Source organism: Suricata suricatta, chromosome 14 (genome assembly GCF_006229205.1).
Source record: "Suricata suricatta isolate VVHF042 chromosome 14, meerkat_22Aug2017_6uvM2_HiC, whole genome shotgun sequence".
Lineage (NCBI taxonomy): Eukaryota > Metazoa > Chordata > Mammalia > Carnivora > Herpestidae > Suricata > Suricata suricatta.
The window spans coordinates 16,013,569-16,034,540 of record NC_043713.1 but is presented as its reverse complement, the minus strand read 5'-3'; the positions used below and the strand labels follow the sequence as shown (position 1 = coordinate 16,034,540).

Sequence of the window (20,972 nt, the reverse complement as noted above, 5' to 3'; positions counted from 1 at the left end):
GGGGGGGGGGGGGGGGGGGGGGGGGGGGGGGGGGGGGGGGGGGGGGGGGGGGGGGGGGGGGGGGGGGGGGGGGGGGGGGGGGGGGGGGGGGGGGGGGGGGGGGGGGGGGGGGGGGGGGGGGGGGGGAAGGGAGGGACTCACCGATTTTCCCACCTTGGGAACTACCCTTGAACTGAGACAAGGAAAGTTTTCGCTTGTGCTGGATAAGTCTGGTCTTCCATGGACGGCAGGGGATTGACTGGAGGGAAGAAGGACCGTTTTATCTCCACGAATTTCCTCACAATGAAGAAGCGCAAGGCAGGTGACTGCCTCCTTTCACACAAACACGGACAGCCTGCACCAAGATGTGATTTTGGCCAGACGGTGGCGCGTCGGTCAGATGTGGGAAATCCGGGGTTTCCCACACAAGGGGGTCCGGAGCCAGGCTTCCTTTCTAGATGAGCACATGCCCCCTGGAGGGCTGGGGAGGGCTGGCGAGGCAGGCAGCGGAGAGGCACAGGGACCCTTCCAGCTCTGAAGGTACAAGACGGTACTTGGCCCTTATATTCGTGCGATAGGAAGGAGCTGGGATCCTCCCACTGTCCCGGGAGCTTAGCTCTCTCTTTCAAGAGAGAAAACCCTGCATTTCCCCTTTGTCACCTGGCAAAATACTCACACCTAGGCACCCAGACTCTTTACAAGGATTAAGCGAGATGAGGTGTGCGGAACACCTGTAACCCCAAATTCTTTCCTCTTCCTTTGGAAACTGCCCCCCGCCCCAGCTCCCCAGCTGCCCAGCAAATTCCCTCTCCAGCTCCAGGAGGGTGAGACACGGCAAGCGAGGGGCCCCAGGAGTGACCTCTGCTCCTCTCATTCCAGTGCAACGGCTGGACGTGGTACCTCGCCAACGACTTCCAGTTCCACCTCCTCACGCCGGGGCTCGTCCTCCTCCACAGAAAGTGAGTGTCCCCGGGACCTGCGTGTCTCCCACGGGACCCTCCCACGGCATTCTCCGCGCATGCTCCGGCTCTGGGCGGAGCAGCCTTTCCAACCTAGGATACGAACCTTTCAGAACACTGTGGAGGCCGAATCCTTTTCTGTTTCTCTTTCTCCACTTTCTCCAGGGGTTGTCCTGCACAAGCCTCTCTGTGTTTTTGCAGAGTTGTAATCAGCACGTAGGTAATATCTAGTCTCTGCTTTTGTCAACATTTACACGTAGCGACATGATCTACATGCTTATCGGTTTTAGGATTTCTATGGCATTTTTTTATGGTCGGGCATCTAGATGATTTCCAGTTTTTCATGACTCCATATGACAACTCAGTGACTTTGAACGTACTGCTTTTCCCTCCGGTTCATTTCCTTGGGGACCTACTTCCGAGTGGAATGACTAGGTCAAAGCGCAGGAACAATTTCGTGGTGCTTGTTACATATCGTGTGATTCTTCTCCAGAAAGAATGCTGTAACTTACCGTGCCCCAAGCGCTGTATCAGTGTGCCTGTTCCCCACACCAGCTGTCTATTACCTGGATTTTGGTTAGTTCTAGAAAACCTCTCAGGCCTCAGTAATTCATGAGGAGACTTATAGCTTGTGGACCATCCATGCCATATCTTAAAAGACTTTTGTTGTTGTTAAAATACATGTTCAGTTTAAGAGGCATTGGAAGATAATAGGATGGAGAGAGGGGAAAACCCCCTTCCTAGACCCAGTCCTCACTCAAGAGGTGAATTCCCTGTCGATATTTTTGGGTTTATCTTTCCGATCTTTTCCTTTTTAATTTTTTTAATGTTTTTTTTTTTTTTTAAGAGAGAGAGAGAGAGAGAGACAGGGAGACACAGAACCTAAAGCAGCCTCCAGGCTCTGAGCTCAGCACAGAGCCTGAGGCAGGGCTTGAACCCACAAACCGCGAGATCACGACCTGAGCCGAAGTCGGACGCTTATCCAACTGAGCCAGCCAGGTGCCCCTGTCCAATCTTTTTCTGTATCATGTGTTATACCTGAAAGGCTTCTGTGTATAGACATTAGTATCTTTCTTTTAATAGTTATATGACATAAGCATTTCTCCAAACTATTTTACTTCTAAGAAATATAATTTTATTAAAATGTTTTCATGTTTATTTTTTGAGAGAGAAAAAGAGACAGAGCATGAGTGAGGGAGGGGCAGAAGAGAGAGAGGACAAGTGGAGAAGGGGCAGAGAGAGGAGACATGGAGTCTGAAAAAGGCTCCAGGTCCTGAGCTGTCAGCACAGAGCCTCACATAGGGCTCAAACCCACGAACCATTGGAGTATGACCTGAGCTGAAGTCGGACACTTAACCGACTAGACCGCCGAGGTGCTCCTATTTATTTATTTTAAGTAACCATAATTTTAATGTGTGTGTAATATTCCATTCCATGAGTGACCTGTAATCTATTTGTACCTTCCCCTAGTGTTAGATACTTCAATTATTTCCAGTTTTATACTTGCTTTTATAAATAATGATCTGATAAACATTTTCGTGGAGATCAGAGTCTCCAACTCTGATATTTCTTTAGAATGCATATCTTTAAGGAGAATTACTGGGTCAAAGAGCATGAATGGCTCCTAGGCTCTAAAAGCATAAAGACAAACTGTTTTCCTTGAAGGTTCTATGAATATTCAGTCCTCTGGCCGCCAATTACACTGTTGCCAATATGGAATGTTATTAATAACACAAAACAAAATCAACCTTGTTATTTTAGTATGTAAGAAAACAGTCATTTTTCACATCTGACTTGCAAGTCCTTAATTCCTAGGGGGGAGGCTGAGTTCTGACTGTGTGAACCTGCTCTGTGTTGTGTTACCCGCCACGCTCTTCACGGGGCAGATCTTTAAGTCACAGGCCAGCACCTGATGTTGCCCCTCTGGCCACATGCAAGCATCCACGCACCCAGGGCAAGAGAACTTATCCTCATTTTAATTTAATCTAAGAATTAAACACCTTAAAAAAAGGAAAATCAGCTTTTTCGCATATCTTAAACACACAGTGCTTTCTAACTTTAAATGTACAGGAGTGGGTTTTTTTTTGTTTGTTTGTTTTTTACTAACCATTAAAAAATGTTCCGTGAACTCCACTAAACACAGAGGCAGTTTGCTTGGTATAATGAGTCAGAAGACACGGGAAAGAGTTCCAAGTCCATCCCTACCCAGTCTCCTGAAACAAAAGCATCTGAATCAAATGGCTTATTTTTTTCCAAGCAGGGGCTGGGAGGTGGACAGGGCAATTTCTGATGGCATCATAGAACTGATAAAAGCGTTTGAGATTGAAATAAAATCTGATAATAAGGTGGGAATGAGGTCTAACCATCACGTTGCTATTTATTTTGGAAATGAAGGCTTAAAAAGAAATAGCGCTGGACCTCCTCCGGTAGAAAGACATAGCACTCTCTGCCTATTTAATTTGTACTCATTTGTACTTAATTCATCTCCCAGGATGAAATCACAGAGGGGTGGGGATTAGGAATTGCTGTGACCGCCCCCCTCACCCCAACGTGGATCATCAGGCAAGGAAGGTCAAGAGTAGGTGAAGGTGGCTTTGAGAAGCTGACCAAGCTCCTCCCCCAGACCCCTTAGAGAGGGTGGGCTGACTCCGGGGGTGCCCACGGGTCACTGGGCCCTGCTGCTGCCGGAGAGGGGCTCCCTGGACACGAGCTGGGACCTGCTCAGGCTCCCATGGCCTCCCCTGGGGTGGACTCTCCCTATCACAAGACAGACGCTCAGAGCTCCAGGGGGAAGGGGAGCCCCTGGCCCAGGTCCCTGGGGCCGTTGCAGGCCTGGGCTCTGTGATGCTCCGAGGGCCTCTGGAGACCCTGGTCTGTGCGCCTGCAGGGAAACAGGTGCGGTGGGTGGGAGGCCTCAGCAGGCCCCGCAGCCCTGGCAGAGGAGAAAGGGCAAGTCTCTGCAGGCTCCCTCCGAGGTGGCATTTCCACGGTGCTCATTGCTCGTGCAGGTATTTGTGAAGAAACTGCAGGAGAAATCCTGTAGGGAATCCTGGCCAGGATGCTGGGGGCTGACAGGCTTTCAAGGAAGACCAGGGTCTTTGCCGACCCGAGGGAGACACTGTGCTATTCCTTCCTGCTCTTGGGCTACATGGTCCCTGAATGGGCCCTCCTGAGGGACCAACCCTCCTGAGAGAACGGGATGAGGGTTGGCGCGTGAAGCACTGGGCCTTTCTCAATCCCACGGTCCGAGGAGTAGTCCCCTCAAATAGAAAATACAACCACTGACCCGAGTTGGCAGAGGGGGCCTTTTGGCACAGAGTCAGTTTCTTCTGAGGCTTCCCTGCCGTGTCTTCACATGGCCATCTTCACGCGGTCTTTGCTCTGTGGTTGTCATGGCCCCATCTCTGCTCATGAACGTATCAGCCAGATTGGATTAGGGCCCATCCCAATGCCCTCAGTTCACCTTCATTATCCTTTAAGAGACCCTATCTCAAAAAAGAGTCACATTCTGAGGTGCTGGAAGTTAGAATCTGGGGGGACACAATCCAGCCCATTGCAGTCTGTATTAGGAGTCTTTATTAGTTTAATTATAGCGGTGGTTAGCCCGCGGAGACTTGTCTGACTCCTGGGAGGAGGTGCCATGGATTGATTGGGCTCAAGTCTCCCAGGCAGTTAAACAAATATTGACTTGGGTGGATGTGGGTTTTTATTGGATGGCCTGACTGGATGGCTTGCGATTCACCTAAGACAATGAATTCTTAGTACCTCCACAGTCTAGACCTACTAGAAAGGAGGTTGTAGATGGGGTGGGGACCTACTTGAGTATCCTTGTGACTTAAGACCTCTGAACTTTAAGACCGTTGAACCTCCAATGCCAGCATCTTTCCTAGAGGCTGTCATGGAAGGGAGATTTTCAATTCCTCAGCTAAAAACCAGCACTATACATGGTTGTGGCCATGCAACTACATTTAGCTTCTAAATGGTGGGAGGTATAAAAGGCAGAGCTTTTTTCCTTTGGAGAAGACACTTGTATAGGGTGCCAGTAATTCAGGTCTGGCAAAATGGTCTGGCAAAAGGCACAGTAAACAGCATTGCTCTCATACTTTCCCAGCCCACTCACACAGCAGACATTACTAATTGATCACAGCACCACTGAGCTTACACTCCTCCATTCTGAGCATTAACACTGAACTAGAATTGGCACTTGGCATGAAAATCATTTGCTTCTAGACTCACTCGCAATGAATGAATGGTAACTTAGCCCTTCCTCATGAAGAACTATGGCAACTTCATGTTGAATGGGATTGTCAAAGGCACCATCTAGGCAGGGTTAGGCCTGGATAGTCTTGTCTTGCACCTGTGTTTGACATTTCTTCTATACAACTACAGATCGTCTTTGTCCCACCCCTCACAATTCTGAGGAGGTGCAAGCAGACAGTGCCTTACACTGAGCCTGTGTCCCTAAATCTCATTTCCTGCCCCCAGAACCTCCTATATACTACAGGACTCCTTCAGGACCCCTCTTGGCCTTACACATGCATAGTCCCAAAGTAAGGAGGAAATCACTTTTGTGGAGCCACCCTTGACTCATGGGGGATAAAAACACTAGGAAAAGGCTCCTTTCTTTCATCTTCCACGACAGTTTTCAGGTGCATCTTCCACAGAACATTCTGGAAGAATCAAGCACTGGCCACCTTGACAGCACATCCTTGTGTTAGTTTTCCCTCTTACCCTGTTCCACATGCCATCCCTCATTCCTACCCTCATATCAATTCCCTGCACCCAGATGTTTGTCTCAGATTGCATCTGGGTAGGGGGACAATCCCTGGGCCCCCTCTGTGTCCCTGTGTCCCCCTGTGCCTAACAGTCATTTCTCTCCAAAATCAACCACCACTATGTCCATGTAATGCTTCGTGGGTGGCAAGGGACATTGCCAAGCATGGTCTCATTTTGAGCTGCACAGTACATTTCAGGGTGAAGATGAAGAAATTCAAGTTCAAGGTCCTGCCTAGGGTCACAAAGCCAGTAGATGGTCAAAGTGAAAGGCTAACCCAGTTCTCTTCTCTGCCCCAGCTGCCCCCCACATCGGCCTCTCGCAAAGGCAGGCCTAGCAGGAAGTGCCTCTGATTGCCAAGCTTTCAAGTCTTTTGCGGCCACAAATTTTGCAGTGAAGGAAACTGAAGAGTGCTTCTGTCAATGTCCTCTCTTTGCAGAAGTAAACATGTCCTTGTCCTCCTCGGGGCCATGCTGTTCTTGGCATCTTTCACCGCCACAGCTCTGCTCACACTGGCTTACTCCCTTCCGGTCGCAGCTCCATCAGAAGTGAGGTAACCCACGGTTCCCAGCCTTCCCTCCCCTCGGAAGGGCCAGGACCTCCCAAGGAGGCTGCCCAATGAGGGCCAGGCTGTTTGTGCTGTGTGCATTGGCTCATGGAAAAACTGGGTGGGAAACGTTCAGCCTTGATGGGAAAGTTGGTTGCGTTTTTGTTTCCAAACTTCTCAACCTTTCAACTTGCGCTGGGGGCCTTCTCTGAGTACCGGGACCGCACTGCTGCCCATTGAAATGTTTCTTGGAGGAAAGGAGCGCCCCCACGTGGCTGTATTGGGTTTCTCCTCCCGTGGCCGACTTGCAGCCTGGAAGCTCCAATTATTGGCCCGAGACAGAAATTTAAGGAAGTTGGGGTTTATCCCTTCAAGGTCACACGGCTACTAAGTGGCATGGGTGTGAGTGGAACCTAGGACCTTACTCACTATTCTATTTTGCCTCCCCGGTGAGGTATATATAACGATTTTTCTTTCTAACCACCCTGTGTATCACACAGGACCAAGTGGTCTGATTTCCTATGAATCTATTCTCAATGCAGCAGGCAGAGTGACACAAATGGAAATCAGACACTGTCGGTCCTCTGCGCCTCCGTGCTGACTCTGGACCAGCCACATTAGCTTTCTAACCTTCACACACCAAGCAGGCTCTCTCCTCAGGCCTTTGCACTTACTGTTCCCTCATACTAGAATGCTTTTCCTTTAAATCCCAGATCGTGGCAGGGCTCGCTTCTTGGGTTCCTGCAGGTGTCAATGCAGCCTGACCTCTTGATGTAAAATAGCCCAGAGCCCTGACTGGCACATTGTGCTCAACATGTATTTGTGAGGGGAATGAATGAATGAATGAACGAACCAGTGAATGAATGAATGAAGACACCCCAGGTTTTTCTACTAGGGGAGCGCCATGCCCTTCCTGTCATATCACGGGCCCCTGCAGGCACTACCAAGTGACTGAGGAAGAGGTTCATTCCCATCTAGTCCCGGGGTCCTCAACTCTGGAAGCCCATGAGAATCCCCTGGGGATATTTTAAATCCCACTGATGTTTCCAGCAAGCACCATCTCAGACCACAATCTCCGGGGATGTGGCCCAAGCAACTGAATTTTGTAAAACCTTCCCTGAAGATGCTCACTCCTGAAAACCACGCTTTCTGAGCTCTCCTGTTGTACCAGCTACCAGAAACAGCTACTTAAAATGAATACAGTCATTGCATTTCCTTGGGGTCCAGTGGGTTGAGGCCCAAGGGAATTTGGAACTTTAGCCAGCCAGCTGTGGCATAAGGCAGGGTCATGAGGGTACTGCTTCTAGGTCATTACTGAGGAAATGGACAGATGTACCCCAAATTTTCCTGTGGATTTGCCGATTGTCCCAATGGACATCTGAGAGATTCGTCTTTACATGTCTAGCTCAAACATAACCTTGGCCTTATGTTCTTTTGTTTTTCAGTGAAAACGTGACCTTGTTGTACTTCTCTGAGTACTATACGAAGCCCTACTGCCGATTCGGACCCTTCCTGGTGGGCCTCTTTCTGAGCATTTTCATGCACCAAAACCACCAGGCAAATATTCTTAAGACCAAGGTAAGGTTGCCCCCATAATTCACTGTAAGGGCTGCATCTGCTTCGGACTGGAGTGGCCCATTTGGCCAGGCTCTTACAAGGTCATGGGCAGGAAACAGTCTGCTCAGTACTTTTTCGTGTTATGTTGTGTTAGTAATGTCTCTTGGTGCTGGAGAATAAGAGAGACCTTATCTTCTTGTGAAAGCCTGACTCTCTGCTTTCTTCACGGAGCTCCTTTAAGAAAGCTCTGGAATTGGAGCCCAGTGGTGGTCCACCCATTGGAGGCTTGGTACAGACCCAGAGAAATCACTGACACGGGAAAAATACACCCAATGAGATTGCTATGGCGAGGCTCTATTCTGAAAGGGCGTAGCTACTCATTTTTTTCATCGTTACTTTTTTTTAAAGTTAATTATTTTGAGAGACAGAGAGAGGAGGAGGGGCAAAGAGAGAGGGGGAGAGAGAATCCAAGTGGGCTCCAGAGCCCAATGCGGGGCTTGATTCCGTGAACCATGAGATCATGACCTGAGTTGAAATCAAGAGTCAGGTGCTCAACTGACTGAGCCACTCAGGTACCTCCGTAGTTACTTTTTTAATAACTTTAAAAAAATGTTTATTTATTTATTAAAAAATTGTTTTTTCTTAACGTTTATTTATTTTTGAGAGAGAGAGACACACACACACACACAGAGCATGAGCAGGGGACAGTCAGAGAGAGAGGGAGACACAGAATCTGAAGCAGCCTCCAGGCTCTGAGCAAATGGTCAGCACAGAGCCTGACACGGGGCTCGAACCCTGTGAACTGTAAGATCATGACCTGAGCTGAAGTCAGCTGCTTAACCAACTGAGCCACCCAGGCGCCCCTTATTTATTATTTACTTATTAAGAGAGAGAGGGAGAGCACGTGTGAGCATGTGCAGTGGGAGGGGCAGAGAGAGGGAGAGACAGAATCCCAAGCAGGCACCACGCTGTCAGCAGAGCCCAACAGGACCCTCAAATCCATGAACTGTGAGACGTGACCTGAGCCAGAATCGAGAGTCGGACGCTTAACCCTCTAAACCACACAGGTGTCCCCCTCGGTCCCAGTTAGTTTTTATTAGCATAAGCTCCTTGGTTTCTGTAGATAGGATTCCTGGTCAGATTCACTGCTTCCATCTGGGAATCAAGACGTGAGGTATCCAAGGGGTAAGAAGCTCTTACTTTACCTTGCAGGTAGAAGTCCTTCACTGACTCTGGTTCACCAACCAACCTCAATTCTCAAACCGGAAATCTGGGTTCATCTTGGACATGTCTTCTGCATTGACCACTCCTCCCATGTGATCTTCCACCAATCCCTGCTGATCGCTTCTTCTGCTGTCCTCTCTTAGCTTGTCCATTGACCTTGTTGAAGCTCTTCTCCCCTCTCAATCTCAAATCTACACTTGGGGCAATCTATTTATGACACTAGCTGGCCTTGCCCTTGAACTTTGCTTAAGTTTTTCATGTGGGTTTCATTGACCCACAAGACGGTGAAGGTAGAACATGTCTGACTTACCTCTGATTCCCCACCATCTGGTTCTGAAACCACTGAAGGTGCTCAATAAGTGAACAAATGAAGGATAGTTTGCTCTTCAGTGGATGAAAGGCCATGAGGTCCCTTGCACTCCTAGGGTGCAGTGCTAGCCCCAAATCTCCTCTTAGGCCCTACTTTTGTCTGTCTAGGTCTTGTGGGAACCTCGCCTAGATGTTCCAGAAAAGAGGCCCTTGTCTTTGGAAAATCTTGCATTACTCATGGTAGGAACAAGAGACAGGGCTTCACCAGGCACAAGGGCTATGTGACTTTTCCTATAGGCTCGAGTTCTGATATTCCTGTGTGGATGCACAGTTCAGTTGTAGATTACACCAGAGTGCCATTAAAGAGGTGCTTCAGTGTCACCCAAGTTACATGGTACCCAGCAGCAGAGGTGAAACCTAAGATAAGGGCAGAACATTATCTTATTGTATTTTACTTTATTTGTTTTGTTTCATTTTATTTTAGAGAGGGAGTGAGTATGCTTGAGTGGGGAGATGGGCAGAAGGAGAGAGAGAATCAAGCAGTCTCCACACTCAGCATAGAGCCTAATGTAGGGCTCAATCCCATGACCCTGGGATCATGACTTGATCTGAAACCAAGAATCAGAAACTTAACTGACTGAGCCACCCAGGTGCCCCAAGGACAGAGAGTTTGTGAACCACTCCAAAGGCTGAGTCGGGACCAAGGAGCATAGAGCCAAAACACAAGTCAAGCTGAGCTGGAGAAACAAGGTAGAAGGTATGGGCAGACCAAACAGAAACCTCTAGAAGCCAGAAAATAAGGCCACAGAGTCCGAGCTGGAGGCAGCAGGGGGCCTCTACCATGTGCTGGGCATGAGATGCGGCAGTGTGCATTGTGTGTGAAAATGTGAAGGGGATCCCAGCCTAAAAGAGGGGGCTTGTGGAGAGCCGCTGAGGAAATGCCTTTCCTCGCACGGAGCCAGAGCCTACCTACCGCAGGAGTGTGAGGCCCGGGAGGGGAGAGCGTCCCGTCAGAGACAAGACGGTAGACTGATGAGACGCTAACTCGGTTCAATGGAGACGCCATTATAGCAACCTGGGAACTGCACCTTAGAAGCAAGAGAGACTCTTGGAAGACCGGTCTGGGTCTAAAAGGGTCACGGTACGTGACCTAAAATCTAAGACGTTGACCTGAGGCCCATAGTAGAATTTAACCCACGGGGCTGTTTTCTGAGCCGGAGAGTTCTCCATTCCCCCACTCCTTCTGCTATGTTCTGAGCCCAGTGACTAGGGTGCAGCCCAGGCACGGACTGGGTGCCGGAGGCCCGTGAGTTGTTGGTGGGGACAGAACCAATCACGGAACCTGACTAGGTTAAGGAACAGAATGGGAGATCGTGAGCGGGTTCCAACCTTATCTTTTCTTTTTTCCCTTTTTTTTAAACTTTCATTTGATAATGATTTGGGATTCATGGCGATTTTGTGCCATGGAGATTTGTGTAACCACCACCGCCACAAGCAAGTACAGAACTCCGCCGTCATCACAAAGATCTCTCTATGGTCACACACCTCAGAGTGACCCCTAACCCAACCCGTCATAACCAGTAATGTGAGCCTTCTATTTTAGTGAAATTTTGGGCTCCAATTGAGGTTTACAAATAGATACCAAACGTGACAATAGTAACACAAAAAAGTAAATTAGTGTCAAACGAAGCAAACACACAATGGCGGGAATGAGCTTGACCGGTGCCTCTGCTTTCCCCGTAGACGCAGGCCCTGCTGGGCTGGACTTGCTCCCTGTCCACCCTGTTCGCAGTGGTCGCGCTGGCATACGCAGTGGACGATGCGTCGGCCCCCTCTTCGCTGGCCGCCGCTCTGTACCAGGCCCTCCACCGGACCCTGTGGGCCGCAGCCGTGGGCTGGGTCGTGTTTGCGTGTCAGGAAGGCTATGGAGGTACGACGTGCTGCGGGCCGAGGGGGTTGCTCACAGGTTCACACTGTGTCCCTTCAAAGGTGACAGATGTGAAGACACAGTGTACATGGTGTACATGGAGGGGCTTTTTATTTGTTGTTGAATGACTGACATTGACTCAAAGACATCCATTTGTTTATATCCTGGGGGACCCCGCCCCCATATTCTGTTTAGATTTTTACACTGGCTTATGTATAAATGCAGGTTCTGAGAGGAAAATCTGTAGCCTCTCCAATGAAGCTAGTTCAGAAGTTGGAGGACAACAAAGAGGGTCATATAGTGAGAACAAAATACCAGTGACACAGTTGTGGTCACACCCACCCTGCGCCTTGGTCTCCTTATGGGAGGGTGTAGACCGAACAGTTCCCAAGATCCCCTTCAGCCCTGTGGTAGGCAGGGTGGCTGTCTAGTGAGCCTGGCTCTCACTGTGGACAGTCAAGCAGAAAAGGGGCTTAAATGGAAAGAAAGGGATTTTCTTCAGATTAGAAATGTCTATGCAAGTCACCTGATATTATTTCCTTTTCTTTTCTGGTTGGCATGAGGTAGGAACTGGAAGCTTGAGGTGTCATAAAATGACAGGAGAAAGGCTGGCAAGAACCATCCAGAACAAGTTCTGGCCCCACACTGCCCAGAGGCCCAAAGGGTTGGAAATAGAGTCAAGTGGAGCCGTGACACCTTTATACCCTAGGGAGAGAATCAGGTTGAGTTTGTTTAATTTTTTAATTTTTTTAATGTTTAGTTTAGTTCTTTTTGAGGGAGAGAGAGAGAGAGAGAGACAGAATGTGAGTGGGGGAGGTGCAGAAAGAGAGGGAGACACTGACTCCAAAGCGGGCTCCAGGCTCCGAGCTGTCAGCACAGAGCCCAAGGTGGGGGGGTGGTCTCGAACTCACTAACTGAGATCATGACCTGAGCCGAAGTCAGATGCTTAACCAACTGAGCCATGCAGGCACCCCAGTCAGATTGAGTTTAAAGTTTAGCCAGTGAACTCAACCCAGTTCGTGTCAGCAAAGGTGTTTGGGACTCATGGTTTAAGGAAGAAAATGATAAAATGCTCATAACAACTCCTGCTGATTCAGCACAGGCTCATGCTGGCCCCATGGAGAATGTCAGCCATATGATCCTGGGTGACGCTGGCCACGCCCCTATGGGTACAGCTATAACGTGCTCTTTCTCTGTGGGAAAGATGGCATCTGGAGATGAAATTAGAAGGTCACACAGCTCGGTAGTGGTTGAGCTAGAAAATGAACCGCCGACTGAGCACAAAGCAAATGCCCAAAGCCCATGATCGTCATTTCTGTGCAATAGAACCCCTTTCAGATGGTTGATTAATAACAATTTTTTTGAATTTGATGAGTGTATAATGGTGACGGATTTGTTCTTTAATATTTTGATTTTAAAAACTTTTTCTTATATGGAGAAATGATGTTAAACAAGAAATGGGCTGCATTTTCTCTGACGGATGTATTTGCATTTCTGGGCAGCTGTTTGAATCACAGGACCCCACCTGACACTGCTCCCACCAGTGACAGTGACCATAAACTGTCCCCAGAGCCTTAGAACATAGACAAGTACTCTCCCTGTCCTGGCACAGGCTGCCCAGGATATGGGGGTAACATCGCACCATTCTTGGCTAATGTAAAAGTCATGCTAAATGAAGAATGACCTGCTGGAGGGAGGTCTTAGGTCAAATTAGAAGATTAACCAAATTTGGGGCACTTGGGTGGCTCAGTCGGTTGAGTGTCCGACTCTTGATTTTGGCTCAGGTCATGATCTCATGGTTTGTGAGATCAAGCCCGGCATCAGGTTCTGCACTGATGGTGCAGAGCCTACTTGGGATTGATTCTCTTTCTCTCTCTCTCTCTCTGCTCTCCCCCAGCTCTCTCTCTCTCTCTCTCTCTCTTTCAAAAATAAATAAATAAACATTACTAAAAAACAGAAGATTAATCAAATTTGGGGCACCTGGGTGGCTCAGTCAACTGACTGAGTCACCTGAAGACTTAACTCTTGATTTTGGCTCAGGTCATGATCTCACCATTTGTGAGTTCAAGCCCCATGTTGGGCTTTGTGCTAATAGTGCAAAGCCTGCTTGGGATTCTCTCTCTCTCTCTCTCTGCCCCTCACCCAGTCACATTTGCTTGCTCTCTCTCCCTCTCTCTCAAAATAAATAAATATTTTTTAAAAAGATCAATCAAATTTGCAGCATTATCATTACAGTGGATTTAAATGCTATCAATTATTTGGGTGCCTGGGTAGCTCAGTTAGTTAAGTGGCCAACTTCAGCTCAGGTTATGGTCTCACAGTTCATGAGTTTGAGCCCCGTGTCAGTCTCTGTGCTGACAGCTCAGAGCCTGGAGCCTGCCTCAGATTCTGTGTCTCCTTCTCTCTCTGCCCCTCCCCTGCTCATGCTCTGTCTCTCAAAAAAAAGTAAATAAACATTTAAAGAAAAAATTTTAATGCTATCAATTATTATCCTGAGTATGGACAATACCTCTGTTAATCCAGGTGATGGACAAGTCCTTGGATGCATTCTTGAGTGATATCTATTTTCAAAGTGTGTTCTCATTACCCAATCACAACTACAGGTGTGACTGATGGTCCAGGTTTGCATTTCCAGTGCTGTAAAACAGCAAGATTGGCTAGCAGGTAAAGGTAGGAGGTGATGGGCGAGAAGCAATTCTAGAAAATATGTGTCCACCCGGAGACCTAAAGAAAAGTATGTCTATAAAGGAACATTTTAAGAAGTATTCACTGAGACTCTCAGGGTGAGAAGGGGCCTCGATGCCTCAAACCATCTTTCCATCATCTCAGTCAGGGCCAATGTAGACCATGCGGGTTTGGTTCCACACAAAGTCATGTTCTGCTGGGTTGTCAGAGTCATCTTCTGACCATGTGACTTCCCCAGTTAAACCCTTTCAGTGGTGCCCTCTCTCTTCAGGGGTCCTCAAACTTTGGTAATATATGGACCCATTCCAAACGAATAAGAAGTCTTTTGGATCCTTAGTATTGGCTTAAATTATTTTAATTCTAATTTTACCTAAACAGGAGTATACATAAATCTAGACATACATTTGTATGCATATAGCACATAAATTTATAAAGCCAAACCAAATTTATAAAGTAACCATAAAAATGGGGCACTGGGGGGCACCTGAGTGGCTCAGTTGGTTAAGCATCCAACTTAGACTTAGGGCATGATCTCATGGTTTGTGGGTTCAAGCCCCATGTCAGGCTCTGTGCTGTCAGCTCAGAGCCTGAACCCTGCTTCCGATTCTGTGTCTCCCTCTCTCTCTGCCACTCCTTCTGTACACACTCTAACTCAGTCTTTATCAAAAATAAATAAACATTAAAAAAAAATTTTTAAATGGGTCACCTGGCTGGCTCAGTTGGTGGAGCATGCCACTCTTGATTTTGGGTTTATAATTTGAGCCCCATGATGAGTGTAGAGACTTTTAAGTGTGAAGACTTAAAAATAAAGTCTTCAATGAAATAATAAAGTAACCATAAAACTATAAAACCAACAAGGTCTGAATTAACAACATTAATGTGATTAATAGTTGACTGGGGCCAACTGTAACTCATGATGTGAACAGGATCTTGCTTTAAGGATGTTCTTTTGTGTTTGGTTTACCTGTGTGGCATGGGCTCTTTGATGACTTAATTTCCCTATAACTATATGGTTTGTTCCCCAGTAATGTCTTGGTTGATCTTATCCCTTGGCATTCACTCGGGGGTGAACATATCATTTGTCTGTGAGCCCGTCTCCATTTATTCTCTCAATCTATAAAATACTGAACGCTTGCTTCATGCCAAGTGCTATTCAAGTGGCAGAGGACATAGCAATAGACAAGAAACAAATCTCTCTCTTGTAGAAGATCAGAACGGGGTAGGGGACATAGACCAGGAGACTCTAGTAAGCTGAATAATGGCCCCAAATGTATCAGGTCCAATTGGGACTCTGCAGACACGACGGTGGCAGTCATGAGCGTGGGAGATGGGAGATTGTTGTGGACTATCCAGGTGGGCCCTAAATGCAGTCACGTGTATCCTTAAGAGAGGAGGATAGAAGGAGACTCACAGAGGAGACAGTGATATGAAGATGGAGCGGAGAGAGATTTGAAAATGCTGCTGTTGTTGGGAGTGGCCATAAGCCAAGGAATGTCAGAAGCCCTGAGAAGTTGGAGGAGATGAGAAATGGCTTCTCCCCTAGAGCCTCCAGAGGGAATGTGATGCTGTCAACAGCATGATTCAGCCATACTGGTTTTGGACTTCTTGTCTTCAGAATGATGCAAGAATGAATTGTTGTTTTGAGCCAAAATATTTGTGCAATTTGTTGCAGCAGTCGTAGGAAACAAGTCTAGGGCCATGTTAAGTAAATACATTTATAATTCCAGTGTGGATATAGATAGTGAATAAAAATAAAGCGGGGATGGGAGGGTAATTGGGGTAGGCGCGTGTTTGCAAATATGCGGTAAAAAGCATTGCAGGCAAAGGGGATGGGGTGGCAGAGGTCTCAGGGCTGGAATGAGCCCGATGGGTGGGAGGAACAGCAAGAGAGTGAGACGGGAATCAAGGATCAAGGTGAGCGAGAGATGGGAATGGGAACACAGAGGAAAGTAGCAGCCAGGTCATGCAGGGTCTTCAAGGCCATGGGGAAGGATTAGATTTTATTTTAAAAGTCACGTAATATAATCTCACCTGTGATTTAAAAGAGTATTCTGGATGTTGCCTGGGGACTGGAGAGCAGCAAGAACGAGAGCAGAGACCAACGGACCCGTCAGGAAGCTACTGTACAGGTGCACGGAGGAGGAGCTTGTGGATTTGATGGGGGCTTAGTGGAGAAAATGGGGAGAAATGGTCTGATTTGAGATAGATAGTTTTAAAGATGGATTGGCAGCACTCTGTGGGATACGGGAGAAGAAGGGGATCTGGGGCGGCACCAGAGATTTTGTCCTGAGCAACTGACTCAACAGTGATGCATGACTGAGCACTTGACATGAGCCTCGTGCAAAGCAGAAACAGAAGTTTTTTCTTTTCTTCTTTTTCTTTTCTTCCTCCGTCCCTTCTTTCCTCCCTCCATCCCTTCCTCCCTCCCTTCTTCCTTTCTTCCTTCCTTAATTTCTGTCCTCTCTTTCTCATCTTTTGTGGGTTAAAACAACAGAAATCAATTCCCTCATAGTTCTGGAGACTAGAAACCCAATAACAAGGTGTTGGCAAGGTCCTTCTGGAAGCCCCGAGGAGGGATCTGCTCCATGGCTGCCAGCAAGCCCTGAGTTCCCGGCCCGGAAGTGCGTCACTGCAGTGTCTGCCTTGTCTTCACATGGCTCTCTCGCCCTGCCTCTCCCCTGTGTGTCAGTGTTTCCCCTTCCGTCTCTTATAAGGACATTCGTTTTTGGATTTGAGGCCCACTCTAGACCCGGACAATCTCATCTCGAGTTTCTTACCGGCATCACATCTACAAAGGCCCTTGTTCCAAATAAAGCCCAGCTCTGTGGATAGCGCTTTTGGGAGACCTCTAGTCACCCCACTATAGACGGGAGTAAGTCCTCTGCAGAGAGGGATTCCTCATTGTACTCAGCTTTAATTAACGTAAATTAAATAGCCCCAAGTGGGTAGTGGCTACCGTGTGGGACAGCACAGTTCTAGAAGTTATGGAATATTTGTCCCGAAAAGGACCTACAAGTTGACCAGACGCAAGCCCCTCAGGAATAGGCGACGAGTCTGAGGCCAGGCAATGTGACTGTCTTGTCCCAGGGCCCAGCAGCTCCCGCGCTGCGCCTTGAGCCAGAACCCAGGCCCGTGGAGGGACTCGGCACCTTGTTTTCCATGTGGAGTGTTTTGTGCTCGGGGCTGGAAATCACACTAAGGAAGTAAACTGACTGTAAGCTCTATGTTAACAATTCCTATATTTTCTTATTCCTGCAAAGGGAAGTATTTCTTGTTTTTGTTTTGTTGTGGGCACTTCTCTTAAAAATTAGAAGAATAAAGACCTTCTTCGAAGCTCAGACGCACAGGTGCACCCCTCCCAGCGGGACCCGCCCAGAGTCAGAGGAGCTGGTGGCTCCATGAGTTATGCTGTCCATACCCTCCAGGGCTGGTGAACCGGCTGCTTTCCTGCCAGATCTGGGCTTTCCTGGCCAGCATCAGTTATGCCTGCTACTTGGTACATCCGATTCTCATCATGCTCTACAATGGACTTCAAGAAACGCTCATTCACTACAGCGACACCAACATGGTGAGTGAGTCCCTGCACTCCACTCTCATGGCTCTACTGTCCCTTTTTTGCTGGAGCAACCAAGCAGCCCACTGGCTTGGGGAGAGGCTTGTTTCATTGTGGTGCTTGCTAGGAGCCTGCTGTCCATTGTTTTCTTGGGGGGGGGGGCTGCTTTGGGATAATATCTTTCTTCGATTTTAAATATCTTATTTTTTAAGTTTATTTTTATGTATTTTGAGAGCAGGAGGGGGAGGTGCAGAGAGAGACCGCAGAGAGAGAATTCCAAGCAGGCTCTGCACTGTCTGCACAGAGCTCAATGCGGGGCTTGAACTTACAAACTGTGATATCATGACCTGAGCCAAAATCAAGAGTGGGATGCTCAATTGACTGAGCCACCCAGGCGCCCCTACTTGATTTTTAATGTTCAGAGCAGTTGGTCTTATGGATCTAGATCATACAGCCAGGACAATGACTTTTAAATCCAAACACAGTGCAAATCTGGTAGTAGGATTGCGTCCACGCTGCCCCTCTTTCTCTCCAGTTCTATCTTTTCTCCGGACACTGTTTGCTGACTGTCATCACGGGGCTGGCCCTGACGCTCTTCATTGAGAAACCATGTCAGGAGCTGAAGCAGTACCTGTTGGGACCAATGCCTGCTGGGCCATGAACATTCTGGTAAAACTTGAAACAATGTCTGGGTTTTTTTTTCTGCTGGTGATGGGCAAAAGTAGACATGGCCTCGTTTATGTAACAAATGCTTGTGTTCCCACAAAGGGGTGTGAATTCTGATTTTGTGAATGCTTAAGATATACACATTCTCTGTGCTAATGCATTAAAGAGCTCCGAGTGTTTGCTATATAAAAGAGTTCTGCGATAGCCTATCTGGTAGCATAATAGTCACCTTTTAGATAAAAAACAAAACCATCTAGATTTGTGGTGTCTTGTTCTGCGTGTACTTTCTATACCCATGATCATAGGAAAACATCAAATCTAGTGAATTTAATGCACTTTTGGGTTAGCACGTTCACATTTCTTGGTAAAATCACAGTATGTAGTTTTTTACATCATAATTATCTCTGTGTTATTATGATACCTTTGTAGACTTGTAACCTTATCCTGGGGCCTCAGGACTGTATGGCCCACTAGCGCGCACAGTTCATGGGTGTGCTGTTACAGGCCTTCCGAACATTGTCTATTTTACAACACGGTCCCCGTTATGGGTTGAATGTGTCCACCGACAAAGATACAAAGTCCTAATCTCTCATACCTTAGAATGTGACATGTTTGGGGGGTTAGCGTTTTTACAGAGGTAATCAAGTTCAATGAGGTCATGGCAGGAGGTGGCTCTAATGCAGTGTGACTGGTGTCCTTGTAAAACAGGGAAATCTGGACATAGAGACAGACATGCACAGAGGGACAATGTGAAAACAGACAGGACTAAGCCAGCCATCTACCAGCCAAGGAACACCAAGAATCTCCGGCAGACACAGAAGCTAGACGAGCAAGGAAGGACTCTCCCCTAGGGTCTCGGAGAAAGCAGAGCCCTGCCTACACCTTGAGTTAGGACTTCCAGCCTTCCAGAACAGGGAGGGGGTTGACCTGTTGTCAATCAACCAGTTTATGGTACTTTGTTACAGCAACCCTAGTAAAGGAATACAGTTCCTCAACAAAACTCCCCAACAGAGAAAAACGAGATCCTAGTCAACAGCTTCCATCCCAGCTTCTTGGTTTCCAGGGAGGAGGCCTAGAAATGGAGAGATTTATTAGGCCAGGGTGTGCAGGTTCTCAGGCTGGTGTTCCTTCCTGAGTGTGTGATTTCACATTAACGATCCCTCCTTACATATGCTTAACATCACTTATTACACTCCCTTTGTATACTTAATAAATAAAGAATTTATTAACAATCATGGGGCTATGAGGAGCTAATTAGCACGGAATTCTCCCCATCTGTGTCTGTACTGTTTCTCTCCAAGCAGATCTGCTAAGATGACCCCTGGAGGGTGGGGAGGGCCACCAGCCTCACATCCTTTGACCGGGCTTTTGACCTTGTCCTTTTCCACCCAACCCTGGGGAGCCTCATCTCCTGGAGGCCTGGTCTATTCTCCTGGCAGAATCTGACCTGAGCCAGGAGACAAGTCCCTGCCTGGCACCAAGTTGGCTTTTTGGGTTACCTCCAAGTTCATGGAGTTCTTTGGGAGCCCTCTGGTGGCTGATCCGGCACCTCTGACTTAATTAAGCCTCTGAGGAGATCTGTGCATTTACAGGAGGAAGGAACGCTACCATCTGGGCAGATTCTGGTGGGAGATGACTTGTCTGTCAACATTGCTGGGCAGTCAGATTGCCAAGTGCTTCTGGTTATGAGGCTAGAAACCCAGGGCCATGGAAATAGCTTTCGTAATGACTAGTGACATTGCCTTTGAAAGTGTTTTTTTTTAATACGGAAAAAAATACCCTCTCCACTATTGCAATTTCATAAAATATAAAGTAGGGATAGAGAAATCCAATTTCGTTCTGGCTTTTGTTTCGATCTGGAATTCCCTAGGAGTTTAAGATTTATAGAATATGTGGAACTTCTTTGGATCCTGAAACAAACTGTAAAAAAGCATATGGCATTTAAGAGACAGTTGGAAATTTGAGCACTGCCTGGATATTCGATGATATTAAGGACTTACTGAGGTTTTCGTGTGATAGTGGTATTGTAGTCGTTTGTTTTTTTAAGAGCCCTTATCTTTCAGCCACATACTGAAATATTTATAGACAAAATGATAAAAATCTAGTATTTACCTCAAAATAATATCAGGAGGAAGAGGACGTGATGAAACAAGATTGGCCATGTAGTGATCATTTTTGAAGCTGGGTGATGGGTATGTGGGAACTCATTAGACTGGTTTTTTCCCTGTTTTTATATATAATAAACTGAAGCAAATTTAAAGAGGCACCAACATCAGCTGGAGCAAGCATCAATTGATGGTGCCTCCTCTAGTTCTCCGTAAATTCTTAAATGTATGTTTCCTCCCCACACACTAACCCGCGGACAGGTCACATGGACTGTAGAGTCACCCCCAGCAGATTTAAAGGAACTCCAGCCCTTAAGTTCGTCCTGACTGGTCTTGGGAGAGTCCGGGGACATCTCGCTGGTCTTGTAAACACCTGGACCCTCCTTGTTCCTTTTCTAGAGGGCTGGCGCTCCACTGCGCTGCCCCTCCCCCACCCCGCCTCAGAGGGCCGGGAGTGCTGTTCCTCCGGGTGCCTCCTATACTTCCTCTCCCCATTCCACCCTCCAAAGCATGCCGCCTTCTCCTCCGACCTCTCTGGGCAGGATGTGGGCTGGGCCGGCTCGGTGCTCAGACCACTGAGTCCGTCCAGAGCACAAATGGTCTCCATAAATGCCAAAAGCAGATAAGCCCCCTCTGTCGCGCCCTGTGCCATCTCTGCTTCCTCATGTAGGCTTTGATGCGGCGCTA

At 47.7% G+C, this 20,972-nt stretch overlaps 1 protein-coding gene across 1 annotated transcript in view; it reads left to right on the top strand.

Annotated features, from left to right (window-relative positions):
* The window catches only part of LOC115277377 (O-acyltransferase like protein), a 64,438-nt gene extending 46,263 nt beyond the window's left edge, over nt 1-18,175 (top strand). The window contains exons 12-17 of the mRNA XM_029921546.1: nt 859-938; nt 6,152-6,265; nt 7,705-7,837; nt 11,093-11,279; nt 17,387-17,529; nt 18,050-18,175. Of these exons, the coding sequence (XP_029777406.1) occupies nt 859-938; nt 6,152-6,265; nt 7,705-7,837; nt 11,093-11,279; nt 17,387-17,529; nt 18,050-18,175 (783 nt within the window). The remainder of the gene's footprint in view (nt 1-858; nt 939-6,151; nt 6,266-7,704; nt 7,838-11,092; nt 11,280-17,386; nt 17,530-18,049) is intronic.
* The last annotated feature ends 2,797 nt before the right edge of the window (nt 18,176-20,972 follow it).